The following is a 22,048-nucleotide window of genomic DNA, read 5'->3' as shown; positions in this document are numbered from 1 at the left end:
GTATCGGCGAGGACCATTCGCAACCGTCTCCATGAAGCTGGGCTATGGTCCCGCACACCGTTAGGCCGTCTTCCGCTCACGCCCCAACATCGTGCAGCCCGCCTCCAGTGGTGTCGCGACAGGCGTGAATGGAGGGACGAATGGAGACATGTCGTCTTCAGCGATGAGAGTCGCTTCTGCCTTGGTGCCAATGATGGTCATATGCGTGTTTGGCGCTGTGCAGGTGAGCGCCACAATCAGGACTGCATACGACCGAGGCTCACAGGGCCAATACCCGGCATCATGGTGTGGGGAGCGATCTCCTACACTGGCCGTACACCACTGGTGATCGTCGAGGGGACACTGAATAGTGCACGGTATATCCAAACCGTCATCGAACCCATCATTCTACCATTCCTAGACCGGCAAGGGAACTTGCTGTTCCAACAGGACAATGCACGTCCGCATGTATCCCGTGCCACCCAACGTGCTTTAGAAGGTGTAAGTCAACTACCCTGGCCAGCAAGATCTCCGGATCTGTCCCCCATTGAGCATGTTTGGGACTGGATGAAGCGTCGTCTCACGCGGTCTGCACGTCCAGCACGAACGCTGGTCCAACTGAGGCGCCAGGTGGAAATGGCATGGCAAGCCGTTCCACAGGACTACATCCAGCATCTCTACGATCGTCTCCATGGGAGAATAGCAGCCTGCATTGCTGCGAAAGGTGGATATACACTGTACTAGTGCCGACATTGTGCATGCTCTGTTGCCTGTGTCTATGTGCCTGTGGTTCTGTCAGTGTGATCATGTGATGTATCTGACCCCAGGAATGTGTCAATAAAGTTTCCCCTTCCTGGGACAATGAATTCACGGTGTTCTTATTTCAATTTCCAGGAGTGTATTTCCGGTACATAGAATAGTATGCATTTTGCAGCAAAGGCGACATTGCTAATACATTTGTCGTAATATAAGGGCAGATTTTTGTAGACGTTTGTGGTGAGAGGTGAGAAGTAGCTGACAACAGTTTCCTTAACTTCAGCATGGTCATAAATAACGTTCAGGAAAGAATGACCGTAAATACAGGAACAGGAAAAAGTCTTGTTTAGACAGATGAAGTACATACGGAGGTCGAAGCTATGGCTCTTGCTTAAAAGCCATGATCACTTGACGAGCTGTGGCTTAGCACTGGACTAAAAGAAAGTAGTTTGATAAAGATGCCATGGTACATCGTTTACTGCACAGTGCTTCACAATTTTTGCAGTGTGTCGCAATACAAATTTGTATACATGGTAATGCCTCGTCTGCTGCAATATACTGGATGTGTCGTCTGTCATGTTGCAAAGAGTTACCTCACCTCACCTTCCTCCATGTTGGTGATGTCGAGTGGCTACGTAACATGTACTGATGTTCACCTGTCAGATCATCAGCACCCATCGAGTACCAATATCTCAACACTTCGATCTGACGGAAACAGTTTCATACAGAATTTCCTGTTACATTTCAGGTAACTCCTTACATATGTAAGTAGGTGATTACTTTGGAAGGAACATGGGGAAAAGGAATAATCGTTTTATTTTTGATTTTTAAATGGAAGTGTAAAAAAAGCAGATATACGCAAGATGGGCAATTATTCAGAATAGAGAACACTGTTGGACAAAAAATGCTGCTATGGGATCCTGTTTCTATTATGGGATGGTTACATATATGAAACTATTTTTCAACATAGTTGGCAAATCTCTGTAACCAACAGTCAGGACTCTCTACAAATCGTTCAGTTCCTCAACGACAGGAATCCGCTACTTGGTTATGGAGTCATTTGAGAAATGCTATGTGTACGTCGTCATCATTGGAAAATCTCATTCCCCACATGCTGCATCCTCGGCTGTCACCTACGTCATAGCTGCCAACTACACAGTGACATGGCTTCACCATTTGTGCCGTAGGAAATAGTATGTGGTATCTGTGGCTAGCCTAGCACCTTACTATCCAGCCACCAACCACACAGTAGAGAGTCACGGGTTGCCACTCTGTCAAGGTACATGAAACTCAACCGCAGCTCATACTGCCAGCGAAAAACACTGCGGTATCTGGGGATGCCACAGCGCCACTGTTGCCAACACTTACTCATCTTCACGGGCCACGTGACACAAGCACAACTTCCTAGAATTCCATTGCCGGACGCCTTTATAAGATGCCACCCAACAGCTCGTCAGTCGCTCTGCGAGTTCCAGTTCCAGTTCAATATTTCGATACTAACGTTCACCGAGTGCCGCTGGCCACAGCGCAGCATTTTCCAGTCAGAAACTAAGACATCGACAGTGTAGCACATATGGACTTCACCTGCTTCCTTACTGTGACAGACTGTGTACTCATTTGTACCTTGAGTTACTGTTATTGAGTAGTCCAGGCTCATCAGATCAAGCCGATCTTCGAGCTGAATTCATTCAGAAACTGTTGCTATTCGGAAATGGTTGTGTTTACATTGTGAGACTGCCGGCCGGTGTGGCCGAGCGGTTCTAGGCGCTACAGTCTGGAACCGCGCGACCGCTATGGTCGCAGGTTCGAATCCTGCCTCGAGCATGGATGTGTGTGATGTCCTTAGGTTAGTTAGGCTGAAGTAGTTCTAAGTTATAGGGGGCTGATGACTTCAGATGTTAAGTCCCATAGTGCTCAGAGCCATTTGATTTATTGTGACACTACACTGGCTTCAGCTAACTGGCTTCATTTGCCCCTTTGCCATGGTTCCTTTCTCGCCAGAACTATCGTCCCTCTGGCTTGTCCTGTTATGGGGTCAGTAGCTGCAACATGGCAAAGTGTTGTTTGGTCACACTGCACCCCCTGGCCACTCTCTCATGCAAATCACCCATGCTACTTCGCTGGCACTTCCCCAACCTGAAGCTCCCACCACCCAGGACTCAGCTACAGTGCTTCCACTCCCCCTAGAGTTCGACAACCCATTGGGTTCCTGGCCTACCTTCCTTGCCACACTGAATTACCTTCTTCAAGTTTCTGCTATTCCTGACATTTCTTTCCTGGCAGCATCAGGCCCATCGGCCTCTGCTCCTGTCACATTTGCTTCCATTGCTGCCTCCTCTGATCCTGCCCAGCACCCTATGTGCCACCAGCTTTTCTGTGTCACAGGCTCGTGCGTCTTGGGATGCACCAGTTCCTGCACTATGGGGACCATTGTCTCCCATACCAAGAACCCCTTTGGTTCTTGTGAGACATGCACCTCTGGTTCATAAACCACTGGCTCCAGTGGGGTCTGCTGTGGTGCCCACTCAAGCGCCCCTCGGTCCAGCGGCTTCCATTGCTGTACCTTCTGGTCTGGCATCTCCCACTGCAGTGCCTCCCAATCTGGTGGCTCCTACTCTGATGCCTCCCACTGCAGCGCCCTCAGTTCCTGTGCCACCTACTGCACGCAAGCGCCCTCACTGCCACTACAACTACCGTCTTCGGGTTCCAATGCCATCGATTCCTCGCCACCAGCCCTGCGCCTCTTTGGGGTCCAGTACAGTGGAAGCCCTGCCGCCGATCAGGTTCCTTTTCTAGTCCCAGTGCCGCTAGCGCCCCAGTGCTGGCCTTGGTGTCTCTTGCGGTTTTAATATTGCCGGCGCTCTCGCCTCTGAACCTGGCACTTTGGGTTCCAGTACCACCGGCGCCCTCCTCGCTGATGCCCAGCACGATGCCAGCCTGCACTGCATCTGCCTGCACTCCACTGGAGTGCATGCCACAGACCAGCACGCCGACGGTCTGCATACTGTTGGCCAACTAAGTGCTCTTGTCCGTAGATCCCAACCTCGTGCTTCTTGTACCTTTAAGTCCTGTTGTCTGCGAGACGTTACTTTCTCGGTCTGTGGGTGACGCCACTCCATCCTCTGCCATCTCTGCTGTCCGCACCGTGTTCCCTCCTCACAAATTGCCCTTGGTTCAGCTATTCTTTCTACCTGTTACCGATGTTCAGCCCATGTCCTTGGAGTCTTCACATCAGAGTTGTGGTCACGCCCATCTCGTAGATCTAGTTTGGCCTCCAACAGACACCTTCATGGTTCACAATATACATATTCTGTGTCTGGGAAACTGCTCTGCATTGCTTTACCTTGATCACTGGCCCCAGTATCCAGTCATTGTCATCACCTGCGTCCTCCAAGGTCTCCTAATATTAACAAAGTGTCTACCTTTTCTCCGTGAGGCACCCTCTGTGAGTTTTCAGTTAAGCTTTGCCGGTGCTAGTAATGGAAATTTTGCTGCCAGCCTGGCCTTGCCATATCACATCGCTTTCGGAGGACCAGTCACCTTTCTTTTGACGACGACCCTGCATGACCCTCATTTTCCAAGTCTGTTCCTCTCGGTTTCCTGTGGCGAGGGTTTCTCTCTCTTTGGGGCCACCTTCACGCCACCAGAGTTCAGCCCTGCTTCCCATCCAGGATCTCCCATCCCACACAAGGACATCTTCTTGCTCCAGGAAGTTTTTCTTCTTCACAATGGCTTTGCCATCTCTCCATTCAGAAAGAAGGGATGCCACATACGTGACTGTCATCTGCGTCACAGCCGCCATCTACAGCGAGATGACTCTGTCTCCTCCATAGGGAAAAGGAATGCTGCATCCTCATTTGTCCCCTATGTCACAGCCGCCAACTACACAGCGAGATCGTTACACCATTTGCTCTGTAGGAAAGAGGGATGTGGTATAGATTGCTGGCACTTTACGATCCAGCAACCAACCACACAACAAGAGCCACGGGTTGTGTTCGGTGTTCACCAAGTGCCATTCATCAGAGCACAGCGCTTGCTAGTTGGAACAAAGACATCAGTACTGTAACAGACACAGACCTGGCTTATGGCAGTGTATACATACTGTGATAGACTGTGGGCGCAGCTGGACCTTCAAGAGCTGTTGTCGAGTGGCCCAGTTTCTAATCAGATCGGGACGGTCTTTCAGTTGAACACGTTCAGCAGCTTATCAGTTACTATTCAGTATCTAACGTTAGGGTGTGTTCTCTGTGTCAGTATTAAGTTCTATTGTTCTGGTTACCTGGGCATATCTCTTGTTCTGTAGTGTGACACACCCACAGCTTTCAGCTTACCGAAAAGATGGAAATCGTATAATGCAAGATCTGGACTGTATGGTGGACAAGCATCACTCACGTCTGTGCGGCCATGATCACATTGTTGGCACCATTTCATTACTGTTGTACGTGACATTGCACTTGGTCCATATACCGCGAGAATTTAAACGATGAATCTGTGTGCAAGTTAGATGTTTTGCACACAGGACTCGTACTGTTCTGCATACGACTTTGGAGTACATCTTCAGTTGCTGCACCATTTCACGAGCACACTATGACGCACTTGTTATCGGTACCGCACCAGAACTTTGTCTACAGGACACCCGAGACATGTTGTCTCTTCTGACAGATTCTGCCTGCAGCTCGTGGTCTAGAGGCTGGCATTGCTACCTCTGAATGACGCGGTCCCGGGTTCTATTCCCGGCCGGATTGAGGATTTTCTCTGCCCAGGTACTGGGTGTTTGTGTTGTCCTCATCAGTTAATCATCATCATTGGATTGTGAAAAAAATGGACTGTGTAAAAACTGGAACTTTGTATGGGCGCTGATGACGCGTAGTTGAGCGCCCCAGAAACCAAATATCGTCAACATCATCTCGTCTGATAGTGCGCCATTCTTGCTGCGTAATGGTCTTAGCGTTTGAAGACACTTGTAACTTATATAGTAGTCTGATTTTTTATCATTTAATTGTGATTATACTCACGGGTACATCCGTTGTAGCCTTCCGTTATCTTTGGAAGGCCCCAGTAGCCCGATTCACAGCGATCGCACTTCAGGCCTCCAACGCCTGGTTTGCAGATGCACTGCTTGGTTAGTGGGTCGCAGGAGTCAGAAAGTGCGCCTGAAAACAATGCTCAACTGAATACCTCCTGTACAGTAACAAAACATAATTTCGAATATGCAGGGTGTTAAGGACTAAAGTTAAACATATGACATGATTCTAAAGTGGGTATTTTCAGAGCAGGAAATAATACTAATAGTCGGGAACGAATATTTGGTTTATTATTGACATAAACAACTTGTACTTTACAGCACCAACTTACGGTCATTGCAGTTGTTCGGAGTGGTGACCGCCAGTCACACTGAATACCTCACAGTCGTGCAAAAGACTTTGCCACTGTCTCCTTCAAACACCATTGCTGTTTGTAGTACAATGAGACAGGCAGTAAGGACGTTAACGAACAGTTTCTTACCAGCTCCTACCAATGTTTCATATTCCAACAACTTTTTTAACGCTATAGTAAAAGCATCCACGGTAGACAAATCACAGACGACTGTCTACTGTTTTCCAAGGCAGCGTCTCACACACCGATGGCGAAAGATGACCACTTTGCAAGCACTAAACTCACACGCTACGCTCATTCAGTATCTCGTATTTCTGACATTTAGTCCCTAATCTTAGGAAACTTAGTTTGTGTAATTTTAATCACTGCGGATTTTTGACACTGTGTTCAGAAGATGTTCAGAAGTCGTTAGACACAATTTTTTCTGGGTTCGTCAGTTTTCTGACTGGTCCGACGCAGCCAAACACGAATTCCCCACGTGTGTCGACCACTTCAGCTCACATTAGATGGATTCGAACATCTGACTTCCTCTGCAGTTTTTACCCTCTACAGCTTCCTCTAGTACCACGGAAGTAATTTTTTCATGCCTTAACACATGACATACAATCCTGTCCCTTCTCCTTGTCAGTGTTTTCCGTATGTTTCTTTCTTCGCTGATCCTGCGGAAAACCTTCTCATTCCTTAATTCACCAATGTACCTAATTTTCAACATTGTTCCATAGCATCACATCTCAAACGCTCGGATTCTCTTCTTTTCCGGTTTTCCCATAGTCCATGATTTGCTATCACACAAAGCTGTGTTCAGAAGTTTTCTTCCTCAAATTAACGCCGATGTTAGATACCAGCGGACTTCGCTTGGCCAGGAATCCCCTCTCTTCTTCTGCCAGCCTGCTTTTTATACCCTCTTTATTTTATGAGTCATATGTTATTTTACTGCCAAGGTACCAGTATTCCTAACCTTTGTCTCTAATCTTTTTTCTACTTCTCCTCATTACTTTCGTCTTTCTTCAGTCTACACTCAATCCATATTCAGTACTTACTAAACTGTTCATTCTGTTCAACAGGTCCTATGATTCTTCTTCACGTTCAGTGAGGATAATAATGTAATCAACGAATCTTATCAGGGATGTCATTTGACCCTGAATATTAATGCCACTGTTGAACTTTTCTTATACGTTAATTATTGATTCTTCGACGTTTACACGGAACAATAGAAGACGAGCCAAAGACTATATCCCTATCTTACATCCTTTTTATTGTGAGGTCTTCGTTCTTCGCCTCCTATTCTTATTATCTATCCCCTCTTGCTTCTTATATGTACTGTGTGTTATCCATCTTTCCCTGTAGCTTACTTTTTTTTTTGTAGATTTTCGAACATCTCGCACAATTGTACATTGTCGAACGCTTTTTCCGGGTCGACAAATCTTACGAACGTGTCTTGAAACTAAGGTATCGCAAAAATTTAATAGAGAGTACCCGTAAGTTTTATTATTTTGTTATTTTTTTTCCTAGCGTCAGTCTACTTTTCAGGGCGCAAATATCTGTGTGGGCGCTCTTTCCTAATACGTAACGTCGCTAGAAGGTATTTGATGTCGCAAATCGTGCGGAGTCTGTTCTGTGTGTATTCGTGCTGCATAACTTTTTTGTTTGTGTCATCAGTCTACTGACTGGTTTGATGCGGCCCGCTACGATTTCCTTTCCTGTGCTAACCTCTTCATCTCAGAGTAGCACTTGCAACCTACGTCCTCAATTATTTGCTTGACGTATTCCAATCTCTGTCTTCCTCTACAGTTTTTGCCCTCTACAGCTCCCTCTAGTACCATGGAAGTCATTCCCTCATGTCTTAGCAGATGTCCTATCATCCTGTCCCTTCTCCTTATCAGTGTTTTCCACATATTCCTTTCCTCTCCGATTCTGCGTAGAACCTCCTCATTCCTTACCTTATCAGTCCACCTAATTTTCAACATTCGTCTATAACACCACTTCTGAAATGCTTCGATTCTCTTCTGTTCCGTTTTTCCCACATTCCATGTTTCACTACCATACAATGCTGTACTCCAGACGTACATCCTCAGAAATTTCTTCCTCAAATTAAGGCCGGTATTTGATATTAGTAGACTTCTCTTGGCCAGAAATGCCTTTTTTGCCATAGCGAGTCTGCTTTTGATGTCCTCCTTGCTGCGTCCGTCATTGGTTATTTTACTGCCTAGGTACCTGAATTCCTTAACTTCATTGACTTCGTGACCATCAATCCTGATGTTAAGTTTCTCGCTGTTCTCTTTTCTACTACTTCTCATTACCTTCGTCTTCCTCCGATTTACTCTCAAACCATACTGTGTACCCATTAGACTGTTCATTCCGTTCAGCAGATCATTTAATTCTTCTTCACTTTCACTCAGGATAGCAATGTCATCAGCGAATCGTATCATTGATATCCTTTCACCTAGTATTTTAATTCCGCTCCTGAACCTTTCTTTTATTTCCATCATTGCTTCCTCGATGTACAGATTGAAGAGTAGGGGCGAAAGGCTACAGCCTTGTCTTTCACCCTTCATAATACGAGCACATCGTTCTTGATCGTCCACTCTTATTATTCCCTCTTGGTTGTTGTACATATTGTATATGACCCGTCTCTCCCTATAGCTTACCCCTACTTTTTTCAGAATCTCGAACAGCTTGCACCATTTTATATTGTCGAACGCTTTTTTCAGGTCGACAAATCCTATGAAAGTGTCTTGATTTTTCTTTAGCCTTGCTTCCATAATTAGCCGTAACGTCAGAATTGCCTCTCTCGTCCCTTTACTTTTCCTGAAGCCAAACTGATCGTCACCTAGCGCATTCTCAATTTTCTTTTCCATTCTTCTGTATATTATTCTTGTAAGCAGCTTCGATGCATGAGCTGTTAAGCTGATTGTGCGATAATTCTCGCACTTGTCAGCTCTTGCCGTCTTCGGAATTGTGTGGATGATGCTTTTCCGAAAGTCAGATGCTATATCGCCAGACTCATATATTCTACACACCAACGTGAATAGTCGTTTTGTTGCCACTTCCCCCCCCCCCCCCCCCCCCTCCAGTATCTTTCGATACTCAACTTCCTGTGGTTTGTCGGTTCTACCTGTTGTCCTACGAACCGTGTCTGATTCGTTTTTGATAGCGGGTACTGCCAGCCTGAGAATGCACACCTTAACGTGGCTAGAATGTTGCCAGTCAGGTCGTAAGTCCATCGTAATTTATATAATTTCCCGCCATTTTTGAGACTCTCAGTTTTCATGCTTCTTCATCTCCTAAGACGAAACCTGGAATTTTTTTTAATGTAAAAGTACGAAAGATCCAACTGAAATGTATTTTGGGGGTATCAGGACCACAAAAACTCTCGAATTCTCTCCCCCCCTTACCCTCTGGATCTGCGCTAAGGCGTCCATTAACATTGGAGCAAAGTCAGGAGCTCGGTTAGACATTGTGGAAACTGTAGAATTGCTTCACGTGTGGCAAGCATAGTGTCTACATTACTTACCGAGTTTGTTACAGCCGCAGAAAGACGGACATTCGGCGTAAGCAGGGCCACCAGCCGGCGTCTTCCCGTCTGGGCAGCATCCGTACGTAGACGTTTCGCACGAGGGCGCGATCTCGGACAAGGCTGTCAAACAAGATGTTTAGCTCGTTAACAGAGAATAGTACGTGCAGTGTCACTGAAAAAGTGACCGGAGCGGACTGATGTCAGAGGTGTAGCGGCAGTCAGAGCCCTGCCGAGGAGATCCGGCATTCTTGGCAGAACTGCCAACGCTCTGTCCCTCCCCCCCCCCCCCCCACGCTCCCCCTTAAAAACTGCCTTTCCGTAGTTTTTTTCTGCACAGATTTAGAAAGCTTTATAGTTCTGTAAGGAGATTTGATAAAAATGAAGTGTTATTGAAAAGTACCACTTAAATGAACTGTGTTGATTGTCAATTCTGTCATCTGGAACCTAAGTGCAGTTATTTCCATAGCTAACTCTGCTGCATCATTATATCTGCTGCATTTGGCACTACAATAAACAGCACATTTATTCAAGATAAGATTCAGAGATTTCGTTTAAGGCGTTTCTCGAGGCAGAATTGAAGTACGTGGGGCGTTCAATAAGTAATGTAACATATTTTTTCTGAAAGGTTGGTTTTATTCAGTTTTGCTATTTTGTGTACAAAATCATATTTTTCAACATAATCTCCGTTCAATACAAGGCCTTCCGCCGCTTTAGTGGGCGGGACTGTTTGCCCGCTTGTTACCACTTTACTGGTCGAAGTCGAAGACAACGACTTGCTGCATCAATAAAATTGTCACGATCAGCCTCGCAACGTGCAAGCTGTTGTGGATTGGCAAGAGAGCCAACCCACTATGAGAGGAAGCCGAAAGGCACGCGTTTTAGCTCACGCAGGCTTGCGTGAGGTCTGGAACAGGTCAAGGAAATTAGACTAGCAAAAAACGTACATAGCTGCTGGAATACTTAACTTTAATCCATAATTGGTGAACATCGCTCTTGAAGGTACATGTTTTACAGCATCAATAGTAACTGGTAATGGCGCCTTGCTAGGTCGTAGCAAATGACGTAGCTGAAGGCTATGCTAACTATCGTCTCGGCAAATGAGAGCGTATTTTGTCAGTGAACCATCGCCAGCAAAGTCGGCTGTACAACTGGGGCGAGTGCTAGGAAGTCTCTCTAGACTTGCCGTGTGGCGGCGCTCGGTCTGCAATCACTGATAGTGGCGACACGTGGGTCCGACGTATACTAACGGACCGCGGCCGATTTAAAGGCTACCACCTAGCAAGTGTGGTGTCTGGCGGTGACACCACACAAGCAATTCTGCACAGATGGTCCTTAGTTGCTGTTATGGTCTTCTGTTAGACTGCGACGAACACAGCGGGCGCACGCGCACACAACTGAGTATCCCAACTGGTGGACGAGTGTGGCAGCACTATCAACGAAGACGTCCAGTTGTGCAGTGAGGTGTTTGATTGTGACCTGTCGATCACTTCGAATGAGAGATTCCGCGCCTTCCAACACTACAGGAGTCACGAGTGTGTGCGTCTGGCTGACTCAAGAGAGAGCGGACAGCTTGTGCGACCTCTTTGCGTTGATGACAGACGCCTCGCCCAACGAAATGCTGTGCTTTTGTTCACTGTCACGTCTCCGTATACCTTCTGCAAGAGCCTATGAGGAATGCTCTGGATTTCCTCTGTAGGAAACTCTCTGCTTGGAACGCTTCTCCGTTGTGTTGTTTGAGCACTTGAAATCTACGTCTTCAATTATTTGCTGGTTATATTCCAATCTCTACCTTCATCTACAGTTTTTACCCTCTACAGCTCCGTCTAGTACCATGGAAGTCAATCCCTGATGTCTTATCAGATGGCCCGCATCTCGTGGTCGTGCGGTAGCGTTCTCGCTTCCCACGCCCGGGTTCGATTCCCGGCGGGGTCAGGGATTTTCTCTGCCTCGTGATGGCTGGGTGTTGTGTGCTGTCCTTAGGTTAGTTAGGTTTAAGTAGTTCTAAGTTCTAGGGGACTTATGACCACAGCAGTTGAGTCCCATAATGCTCAGAGCCATTTGAACCATTTTTTTTTTCTTATCAGATGTACCTCTTCCTGTCAGTGTCTTCCATGTATTCCTTCCCTCTCCGATTCCGCACAGGACTGCCTCATTCCTCACCTTATCAGTCCACTTAATTTTCAACTTTCGTCTGTAGTAGCACATCTCAAAATGCTTCCATGCTCCTCTGTTCCGGTTTTACCACAGTCCATGTTTCACTACAGAAATTTCTTCCTTCAATTAAGACCTATGCTTGATAATAGTGGACTTCGCTTGGACAGGAATGTGCCAGTGCTAATCTGCTTTTCATGTCCTTCTTTTCTCCGTCTGTCATGGTTATTTTGCTTCCTAGGTAGTAGAATTCCTTAAATTCATCTACTTCGTGACCATCAAACCTGATGTTAAGTTACTCGCTGCTCTCGTTTCCGATACTTCCCATTACTCTCGTCTTCCTTCGATATACTTTCAGTACATATTCTGCACTCACTAGACTGTTCATTCCATTCAGGAGATCATGTAATTCTTCTTCATTTTCACTCAGGATAGCAAAGTCATCAATGAACAGTATCCTTGGTATCCTTCTCTCTGTAGTTTGCTCCTAGTTTTTTCAGAATTTGGAAAATCTAGCTCCGTTTTACACTAACGAACGCGTTTTCCAGATCGTCAAATCCTATGAACGGGTCTTGATTTTTCTGTAGTCTTACCTGCATTATCAACCGCAGCGTCAGAACTGCCTGTGTCTTTACCTTTCCTAAGGCCAAATTGATCGTCATCTAACACATCCTCAATCTTCTTTTCTATTCCTCTGTACATTATTCTTGTCAGCAACTTGGATGCATGAGTTGCTGAGCTGATTGTGCGATGATTCTCGCACTTGTAAGCTCTTGCAGTCTTCGGAATTGTGTGGATGATATTTTTCCGAAAGTCACATGGTATGTCGCCAGACTCATACATTCTGCTCACCAACGTGAATAGTCATTTTGTTACCACCTCCCCCAATGATTTTAGAAATTCTGATGGAGTGTTATCTATCCCTTCTGCATTATTTGATGTTAGGTCCTCCAAAGCTCTCTTAAATTTTGATTCTAATACTGGAGCATCTATCTCTTCTAAATCGACTCCTGTTTCTTCTTCTATCACGCCTTCAATATACTCTTTCCACCTATACGCTCTCTTCTCTGCATTTAACAGTGGAATTCCCGTTGCACTCTTAATGTTACCACCCCTGCTTTTAATTTCACCGAATGTTGTTTTGACTTTCCTATATGCTGAATCAGTCCTTACGACAACCATTTATTCCTCGATTTCTTCACATTTTTCCTGTACCTTTCCGTCTTAAATTCCCTGTACTTGCTATTTACTTCATTCCTCAGTGACTTGTATTTTTGAATTTCCCTTAAAGTTTATGTACTTCCTTCCTTCATCGATCAACTGAAGTATTTCTTTCGTTACCCAAGGTTTCTTCGCAGTTACCTTCTTTGTACGAATGTTTTCCTTTCCAACTTCTCTGACTGCCCTTTTGAGAGATGTTCATTCCTCTTAACTGTACTGCCCACTGAGCTATTCCTTATTGCCGTGTCTATAGCCTTAGAGAACTTCAAGCGTAATCTCGTCATTCCTTTGCATTCCGTTTCCCACTTCTCCGTTACAGAAGCCATTTTGAAAGCTAGGTATAGCGCCGCCACCTATATGAAGCAGAACATTCCACGATGTCCCACAACAACTGCCACAGTTTTTCAGCCAAGATTGGCCGAGAAAAAATGTATTACATTACTTATCGAACACTTTTTGTAAGATGAAATATTGGGATGTGCGAGATTTGTTTTTCATTTAACTTGTTAGTCTATCGAATGAACTGAAGCGCTCTAGCTCACACATTTATTCGGCACAAATCAAGTGTGCTACCCAGTCAGGCGTCTCTTCACCCATCCTCTTCACCTTTCCCAACTTTTTAACAGCAAAACTGCTTTGATTGTACATAGAATCAAAAATACCTTTGGCAGATAGCATACTTTACACTACACAAAGGATAACACTCTTTATTTGTACCGACGTAGCGCAACCAAATGTCCAGCTAGGTTTGATATAAGAACCACACAGCTTACACGTGTTTGTCAGTGATCAGCAAACAAACCTAAGACTTGCTTTAGGGTGTGTCAGAGTTTCAATTGCGCCGGAATAGCAGCTAAATACGTAATACATAAGTAACACCTACCGGTGCTTCAGCAATACAACCGACGACGAACTGCAGAGCATACGTTTGTTTACACAAGGTATCAACATGGATGAATGTTTACTCGTTTTAGGATTCTGGGGCTGCAGAAATTGTTTTATATTTTATTAATAAGGCACGTCTGAACTATTCTTCAGTTCTAGCTTATTTACACAGCAGAGAGTGCCAAACATAACTTGGGGTCAGCATAAGTACTGGCAGAAGGGGTAAGTACATCACATATCTCCTCCACATTTTATTCTGCTTGTTTTCTCCACTGTCCCGCTTCGCTGCTGGTCACAGCCAGAAACTTTCGGCACCATCGCGCTCACTTACAACAGCGTCTCGCCCACCTACAACAGAATAGACATATCCCAACAAGAACTCCATTGTTGACCGAGTTGTGCAGGTGGCACCTGCGTGAGCCAAGCACACCGTTAACACAGAAGCCTGTTAGAGATAGAGGCCTGTGCGATGGTAGTAGTAGTAGTTTCTTTATAGAGCTATTTGCAGTGAGTAGAAATGACACGGTTGACAACAGAGTACGTTTACAGTTCACGGGCTGAGGCAAAGGCTACTTCTCGTAACCAGAAGATACGAATATTATGATGGGAAGGAGGATTCATGTACCCCTTCCGGTTAATTTTTAAACGGTATTTCATTCTTTATTTTACACTACTGGCCATTAAAATTGCTACACCAAGAAGAAATACAGATGATAAACGGGTGTTCATTGGAAAAATATATTATACTAGAACTTACATGTGATTACATTTTCACGCAATTTGGGTGCATAGACCCTGAGAAATCAATACCTAGAACAAACACCTCTGGCCGTAATAACGGCCTTGATACGCCTGGGCATTGAGTCAAACAGAGCTTGGATGGCGTGTAGAGGTACAGCTGCCCATGCAGCTTCACCACGATACCACAGTTAATCAAGAGTAGTGACTGGCGCATTATTACGAGCCAGTTGCTCGGCCACCATTGACTAGACGTTTTCAATTGGTGAGAGATCTGGAAATTGTGCTGGCCAGGGCAGCAGTTGAACATTTTCTGTATCCAGAAAGGCCCATACAGGACCTGCAACATGCCATCGTGCATTATCCTGCTGAAATATAGGGTTTTGCAGCGATCGAATGAAGGGTAGAGCCACGGGTCGTAACACATCTGAAATGTAACGTCCACTGTTCAAAGTGCCGTCAGTGCGAACAAGAGGTGACCGAGACGTGTAACCAATGGCACCCCACACCATCACGCCGGGTGATACGCCAGTATGGCGATGACGAATACACACTACCAATGTGTGTTCGCTGCGATGTTGCCAAACATGGATGCGACCATCATGATGCTGAAAACAGGACCAGGATTCATCCGAAAAAATGACGTTTCGCCATTCGTGCACCCAGGTTCGTCGTTGAGTACACCATCGCAGGCGCTCCTGTCTGTGATGCAGCGTCAAGGGTAGCCGCAGCCAGGGTCTCCGAGCTGATAGTCAATGCTAGTGCAAACGTAGTCGAACCGTTCGTGCAGATGGTTGTTGTCTTGCAAACGGCTCCCTCTGTTGACTCAGGGATCGAGACGTGGCTGCACGATCCGTTACAGCCGTGCGGATAAGATGCCTGTCATCTCGACTGTTAGTGATACGAGGCCGTTGGGATCCAGCACGGCGTTCCGTATTACCCTCCTGAACCCACGGATTCCATATTCTGCTAACAGTCATTGGATCTCGACCAACACGAGCAGCAATATCGCGATACGATAAACCGCAATCGCGATGGGCTACAATCCGACCTCTATCAAAGTCGGAACGTGATGGTACGCATTTCTCCTGCTTACACCAGGCATCACAACAGCGTTTCACCGGTCAACTGTTGTTTGTGTATGAGAAATCGGTTGGAAACTTTCCTCATGTCAACACGTTGTAGGTGTCGCCACCGGCGCCAACCTTGTGTGGATGCTCTGAAAAGCTAATCATTTGCATACCACAGCATCTTCTTCCTGTCGGTTAAATTTCGCGTCTGTAGCACGTCATCTTCGTGGTGTAGCAATTTTAATGACCAGTAGTGTAAGTTCAGCATTCTCGCCCCATCTGTGCCTGTCGCCTAGGCGCGGGGGGGGGGGGGGGGGGGGGCTGTGTCGCTGGATCCTCGGCACGGCCCTGGTGGCGGTGAGCGCAACCTACCCTTGTCGGTCTTGATGCAGCAGCGGGCGAACTGCGCTGTCTGGTGGCAGTAGCTGCCGGCGGGGCAGTCCTGGCGCGCGGGCCCGCTGCCGCAGTCGTACTGCCGGCCCGTGCCGGGGTGCACCAGCGGGGGTTCCCCGCCGCACGGCCGCACCTTCAGCCCTGGAAACAGTGGTTCACTTACTCTCTCCTTTCGTGCTCGTATGACACAGACGTCTCACTTCTGCGAGGGTCGTTCAATGAGTAGTGCCCCACATAAAAAAGCCATTAATATACGTAGACTGACGTCCTTATTGGTGCTTCACCGCTTATGTTAGTTCTATGCGCCGGTGAAGTTTCGAACCGTTCTGGCACATGTCAGAGCCGTAGTACAGCGTCAAAATGACGTCTACATACGCCTCACTTTACAAGTAGCATGCTGTTATTGAATTCTTGTGTGCAAAAAAAGAAACCGTGGTGAACATCCATAAACGTTTGTGTGCACTGTATGACGATGCTGCAGTTGATAGGAGTACGCTTGGGCGATGAGTAAAGAAAGTTACAGCCTCGGGAAATGCAGAAACAGAGCTCCATGATCAGCCACGCTCGGAACGTCCTGTCGCAGCCACTAGTCCAGACATGCTGAATTGTGCGGATGCCGTTATTCGTGCCGACCGGCGCGTCACAAGTCGAAATTGGCTCGACAATTGTCGGTCAACATTGGAAGTGTGTCTGCAATGATCGAGACTCTCGGATATTCAAAGATGATGAAGATGATGTTCGGTTTATGGGGCGTTCAACTGCACAGTTATCAGCGCCCATACACATTCCCAACGTTTACTCAGCCCAATCTCGCCACTTTTATGAAGGAGGATGAAATGATGAGGACAATACAAACACCCAGTCATCTTGAGGCAGGTGAAAATCCCTTACCCCACCGGGAATCGAACCCGGGACCCCGTGCTCGGGAAGCGAGAACGCGACCGCGAGACCACGAGCTGCGGGCATATTCAAAGAGATGTGTTAACGATGGGTTCCACGAGTGTTCACAGCGGACCACAAGATTCAAAGAAAGGCCATTTCATCTGAATTGTGAGAGCGTTTTGAGACCGATGGAGAGGCGTTTCTGTCATGGATCGTTACGGGGGGACGAAAGCTGGGTGCACCACATTGCGCTGGAAACAAAAAGGCAGACGTGGAACAGCATCATCCTAATTCACCACAAAAGAAGAAATTCAAGACAAACCCCTCTGCGCCGGTCAGGGTGGTCGAGCGGTTCTAGGCGCTACAGTCTGGAACCGCGCGACCGCTCCGGTCGCAGGTTCGAATCCTGCCTCGGGCATGGATGTGTGTGATGTCCTTAGGTTAGTTAGGTTTAATTAGTTCTAAGCTTTAGGGGACTGATGACCTTAGAAGTTAAGTCCCATAGTGCTCAGAGCCATTTGAACCAACCATTTGAAACCCCTCTGCCGGAAAAAAAACATGGTGACAACCTTCTGGGATTGTGATGGCGTCATTCTCGTGGATGTGATGCCAAGAGGGTCAACCATCAATTCAGATGCATACGTGAAGACTTTGAATAAACCCAAGAACCGTTTCGGACGTGTTCGATCGGACAAGAAACCAGAAGAAATCTTGCTCCAACACGATAACTCACGTCCACACACAAGTCTGAGAACCCGGGAACACATCGCCAAGTTGGGTTAGACATCATTGCCTCATCCACCCTACAGTCCAAACCTGGCACCCTCGGACTTCCATCTCTTTGGGCCGCTTAAAGATTCTCTATGGGGACACACTTCGAAGCTGATGAGAGTGTCAGTCATGCAGCGAAAACATGGCTACACCTACAGGACAAGCAGGGAATACACGCTCTTTAACAGCGTTGGCGTACAGCCATAGAAAGTGATGGGGACTACGTAGAAAAATAGGACATGGACAAGACATGTTGATGTATATTGTCACCAAATTCTGACTTAACAATAAATACGTTCTGAGAAAATGTGAGGCATTACTTATTGAACGACCCTCGTATACAGGGTGTAACGGGTATAAGGGCAAATATTTTTATTGATGCCTGAGAACAGTGCATTGAACAACATTACATCAGTATTTACTTAATTTTGCAGACTAATAAAAAATGTTTCAAATGGCTCTGAGCACTATGGGACTTAACATCTGTGGTCATCAGTCCCCTAGAACTCAGAACTACTTAAACCTAACTAACCTAAGGACATCACACTCATCCATGCCCGAGGCACGATTCGAACCTGAAACCGTAGCGGTCGCACGGTTCCAGACTGAAGCGCCTAGAACCGCTCGGCCACAACGGCCGGCGCAGACTAATAATTACAGCTATTAGGAGTAATATGTTGTCAGACTGGTTAGTACCTCCAAGTACGTGGCGCAAGAGCAAGCCGTTAATGTTTATTTTCCTTTGGGCAGCGGGTCAAGTGTTGAAATATGGGCGCGTGAACGCAAAAAGGTTAGCCTCTACTGACAGGTATAGTCCACTTAGGCTGCAGTTACGACCGTGCAGAAAAATCACGTAGTAATTTATCTGGTGTGTTGTGGAAGGATTATTCGACGCAGAGAACAAGTGTTCCACGGTTTCAGAGCACATTGTTCAGCACAAATTGCTCAACGTCGGGCTCCACAGTAGACGACTCTCAGGTGGCCCCATACTGACCGAACGACATCGACAATTACATCTAAAATGGGCATGGGGTCACCAAGAAAGGACCGTCGATCAACTGAAACGTGTCGCCTGGTCGTATGAATCACATTTCTTGTTCCGCACCACCGGCCTGAGCGCACTGTTATGTTATGGGGTACATTCACCTGGACTTCCTTGGGATCTGTGGTAATAATCGAAGGCTCCGTTCGAGAGACTTGGCGCAATGGTAAGACACTGAACTTGTATTCGGCAGGACAGCAGATAAAATCCTCGTTTGGCGACCCAGTATTTGCTTTCCCTAAATCGCTCCAGGAAAATGCCGGGATGGTTCCTTTCAAGGGGCACGGCCGACTTCCTTCCCCGTCCTTCCCTAAACCGATGAGACCGATGACCTCGCTGTCTGGTCTCCTTTCCCAAAACAACCCAACCCAGCCCAGTTTCTTTCCTCGTCCTCGACCAGACCCCTAATTTTGCTGCCTTCCTTCAAACTTAATGAAAGATGAGAGTCTTTCAACGTAAATATGGAGTTTATTGTGAGGATTCGAATTAACAATCAACTCCATCTTTCTACAATTTCACTAATTTTGACTTCAGTGAACCGTTCAATAGAGGATGTCTAGGTTTTGTATCTGCACCTGTTCCAGACTGCTTCCTACATTCTGTAAACTAAACGTTTCTTGGTTCATTTTTGCCAAGTTTAATGTGTAGTCTTATCCTCGATTGTAACTGGGAAATGCTGTTCTACATAAATGTTTAGGCGTAACAGGAAAGAAGTGTTGCATCTGCATATCTCGCCATTCATGTGAAAACATTCGGATTCGATCATATCCGTAAAATCCAAAATACAGGTGATTATTGTTATTGACATTAACGTATTCTTGTAATTTCTGGTGATATTTATACCATTTTATTACAATTTCTCATATTAAAATTATAGGCATTTCTTGAGCAACTATGAAGAAAAAAATACTGTATGTGTATCAAGGTTCCATGTAAGAGAGGGGCTAATCTGCTCAGGTTAAATAAATAAATAAAATAAAGGAAAATCTAAGATGGAATGTAACAATATTATGAAAAGGATAATTGCTACTCACCATATCGTGGAGATGCTGAGTCGCAGGTAGGCACAAAAAAAAAGACTGTCACCAAATAAGCTTTCATCCAACAAAGCCTTTGTCAAAAATAGACAACAGACACACACTCACCCAAACACAACTCAGACACACATGACCACAGTCTCTGGCAGCTGATAGTAGGATACAGGTGGGGAGCAGTGAAGTGCTGCTGGGGAGAATGCAGGGACAAGGTGGAAAAAGGGTGGGGCAGCTAGGTGCAGTCAGGAGGGTAGACAGAGGATGGGGGAGAGGTGGAGGGGTTGTGGAAAAGGAGAGAAGTAAAAAGACTAGGTGTGTTGGTGGAAAGAGGGTTGTATAGTGCTGGAATGGGAACAGGAAAGGGGATAGATGGGTGAGGACAATGACTAATGAAGATTGGCCTCAACTTTTGTTAGGTAATTGTCATCGCCCATCTAGCCCCTTTCCTGTTACCATTCCAGCACTACACAGCCCTCTATTCCACCAAAGCACCCAGTCCTTTTACTTCTCCCCTTTTCCTCTACCCCCTCTCTCCCCCATTCTCTGTCTAACCTCCCAACTGCACCTAGCTGCCCTACCCTCTCTCCACCTTGCCCCTGCATCCTCCCACTAGCTGCGCTTTATCGTCCCCACCCCAATCCTGCTGTCTCTCTCTCTCCCTGCCCCAGCCTCCTCCTTACCCCCACCCAGTTGATGGGAGCATCATGCACTACTGGTGCTGCTGATAGTGTGGCGTCAGCCGTCAGAGGCTGTGGTCACTGTATGTGAGTTGCGTTTGCGGTTGTGTGTGGGTCTGTCATCTATTTTTGATGAAGGCCTTGTTGGGTGAAAGCTAATTTTGTGACAGCCTTTTTGTTGTGCCTGTCTGCGACTCATCATCTCCGCTATATGGTTAGTAGCAATTATCCTTTTTATAATATTGTTAAATAAAATAAAGATGAGCCATGATATCAGTGAGAACTTCTTTCACAAGTGAAACAAAGAATCATAATGAAATTGTGGGTGTTGTCTATTATCACAGACAGCTTACATAGAACCTGACAATGCCTTCGCCCATCAACCATTACATGATGTTTTTCTTGAATACTTGCAGATAAATTATAACACATTTAAGGCGATTTTTATTGTAGATAATTAACATTAGCTAATAAACAACTGCATCTAGTTCGTCTTGTTGTATATTCAAACACCATTGTACATTATGCTACATACCTAGTTGCTGTTGACGCTGTTGGCTCTGAGCACCATGGGACTTAACCTCTGAGGTCATCAATCCCATAGAACTTAGAACTACTTAAACCTAACTAACCTAAGGACAGCACACAAATCCATGCCCGAGGCAGAATTCGAACCTGCGGCCGTAGCGGTAGCGTGGTTCCAGAATGTAGCGTCTAGAACCACTCGGCCACCCCGGCCGGCTGTTGACGCTGTTACGAAGCAGTGTAAATACAGGAGGTGGTGAGGCTTCCGAATACAATACGATGTAAACGTATGCAGCAGAGATCTTACACATGGAATGAACGCTTGAGAGCCAAGAGTAGCGTCTTGTTACAACTAACATTTACTTTGTACTAATACTGTATTCCTTAACTGGCCCCCTGCGCTCATATTCCTTGCTTTCAGCTAAATTAGTTTCATTTTTATGCCATTTACTCCAGTCTATGTCATCATATAAAATGTTTGGAAGCCTACATGTTAGAGATATGTATGAATGCTAATAAAATGTAATATGTGTTCCAAGCAATTTTGAACTGCTATTGTACATCAGGTTATGAGGCGGGAACTTTTGTATTCTGACGACTGCAGGAGATCATGTTAGAAGCTCCCTGGAAGCAGAGCACAGTTTTTTAAAGCATCTCTCGAAATGGTCTTAGTGACCGATGGAAGTGGCACCGACGCGAAAGAACAATTGATTAACCGCGCTTTACTCGGTCTCTCGGCGGAACGAAAACATCAAGAAATGTTTCCCTGGAAAAGGTCTGGCACTCAGTGACATTGCGAGTTTACTCGTAAAAGAGCCGTCTAATAAGATCGCGATACCAGGGTGCCTAAAGCAAACAGCTCACTTCACTCTTTGCTCGTTTCCCCTCGTGATTCCGCTGCTCGGGAAAAGTTTTAGAAACGGCGGAAGACGCTGCCACGCTATCTGAGGGTTACTCGAACTGTCTAAGGTTGTGTTCCAGCACAAAAGTGGCCATTCCCGACGTCACGAATAAAAGTATGAGAGTATTTC

General features: G+C 46.1%; 1 protein-coding gene across 1 annotated transcript in view; it reads right to left on the bottom strand.

Moving 5' to 3' along the window:
- The window catches only part of LOC126158346 (agrin-like), a 566,092-nt gene that overhangs the window by 67,790 nt on the left and 476,254 nt on the right, over window positions 1-22,048 (bottom strand). Inside the window, exons 11-13 of the mRNA XM_049916436.1 lie at window positions 16,066-16,227; window positions 9,626-9,748; window positions 5,751-5,888 (exon numbers count right to left, since the gene is read on the bottom strand). Of these exons, the coding sequence (XP_049772393.1) occupies window positions 5,751-5,888; window positions 9,626-9,748; window positions 16,066-16,227 (423 nt within the window). The remainder of the gene's footprint in view (window positions 1-5,750; window positions 5,889-9,625; window positions 9,749-16,065; window positions 16,228-22,048) is intronic.

This window comes from Schistocerca cancellata, chromosome 2 (genome assembly GCF_023864275.1).
Source record: "Schistocerca cancellata isolate TAMUIC-IGC-003103 chromosome 2, iqSchCanc2.1, whole genome shotgun sequence".
Lineage (NCBI taxonomy): Eukaryota > Metazoa > Arthropoda > Insecta > Orthoptera > Acrididae > Schistocerca > Schistocerca cancellata.
The sequence above is the reverse complement of the archived record's forward strand: the minus strand, read 5'-3'. Positions and strand labels throughout refer to the sequence as shown.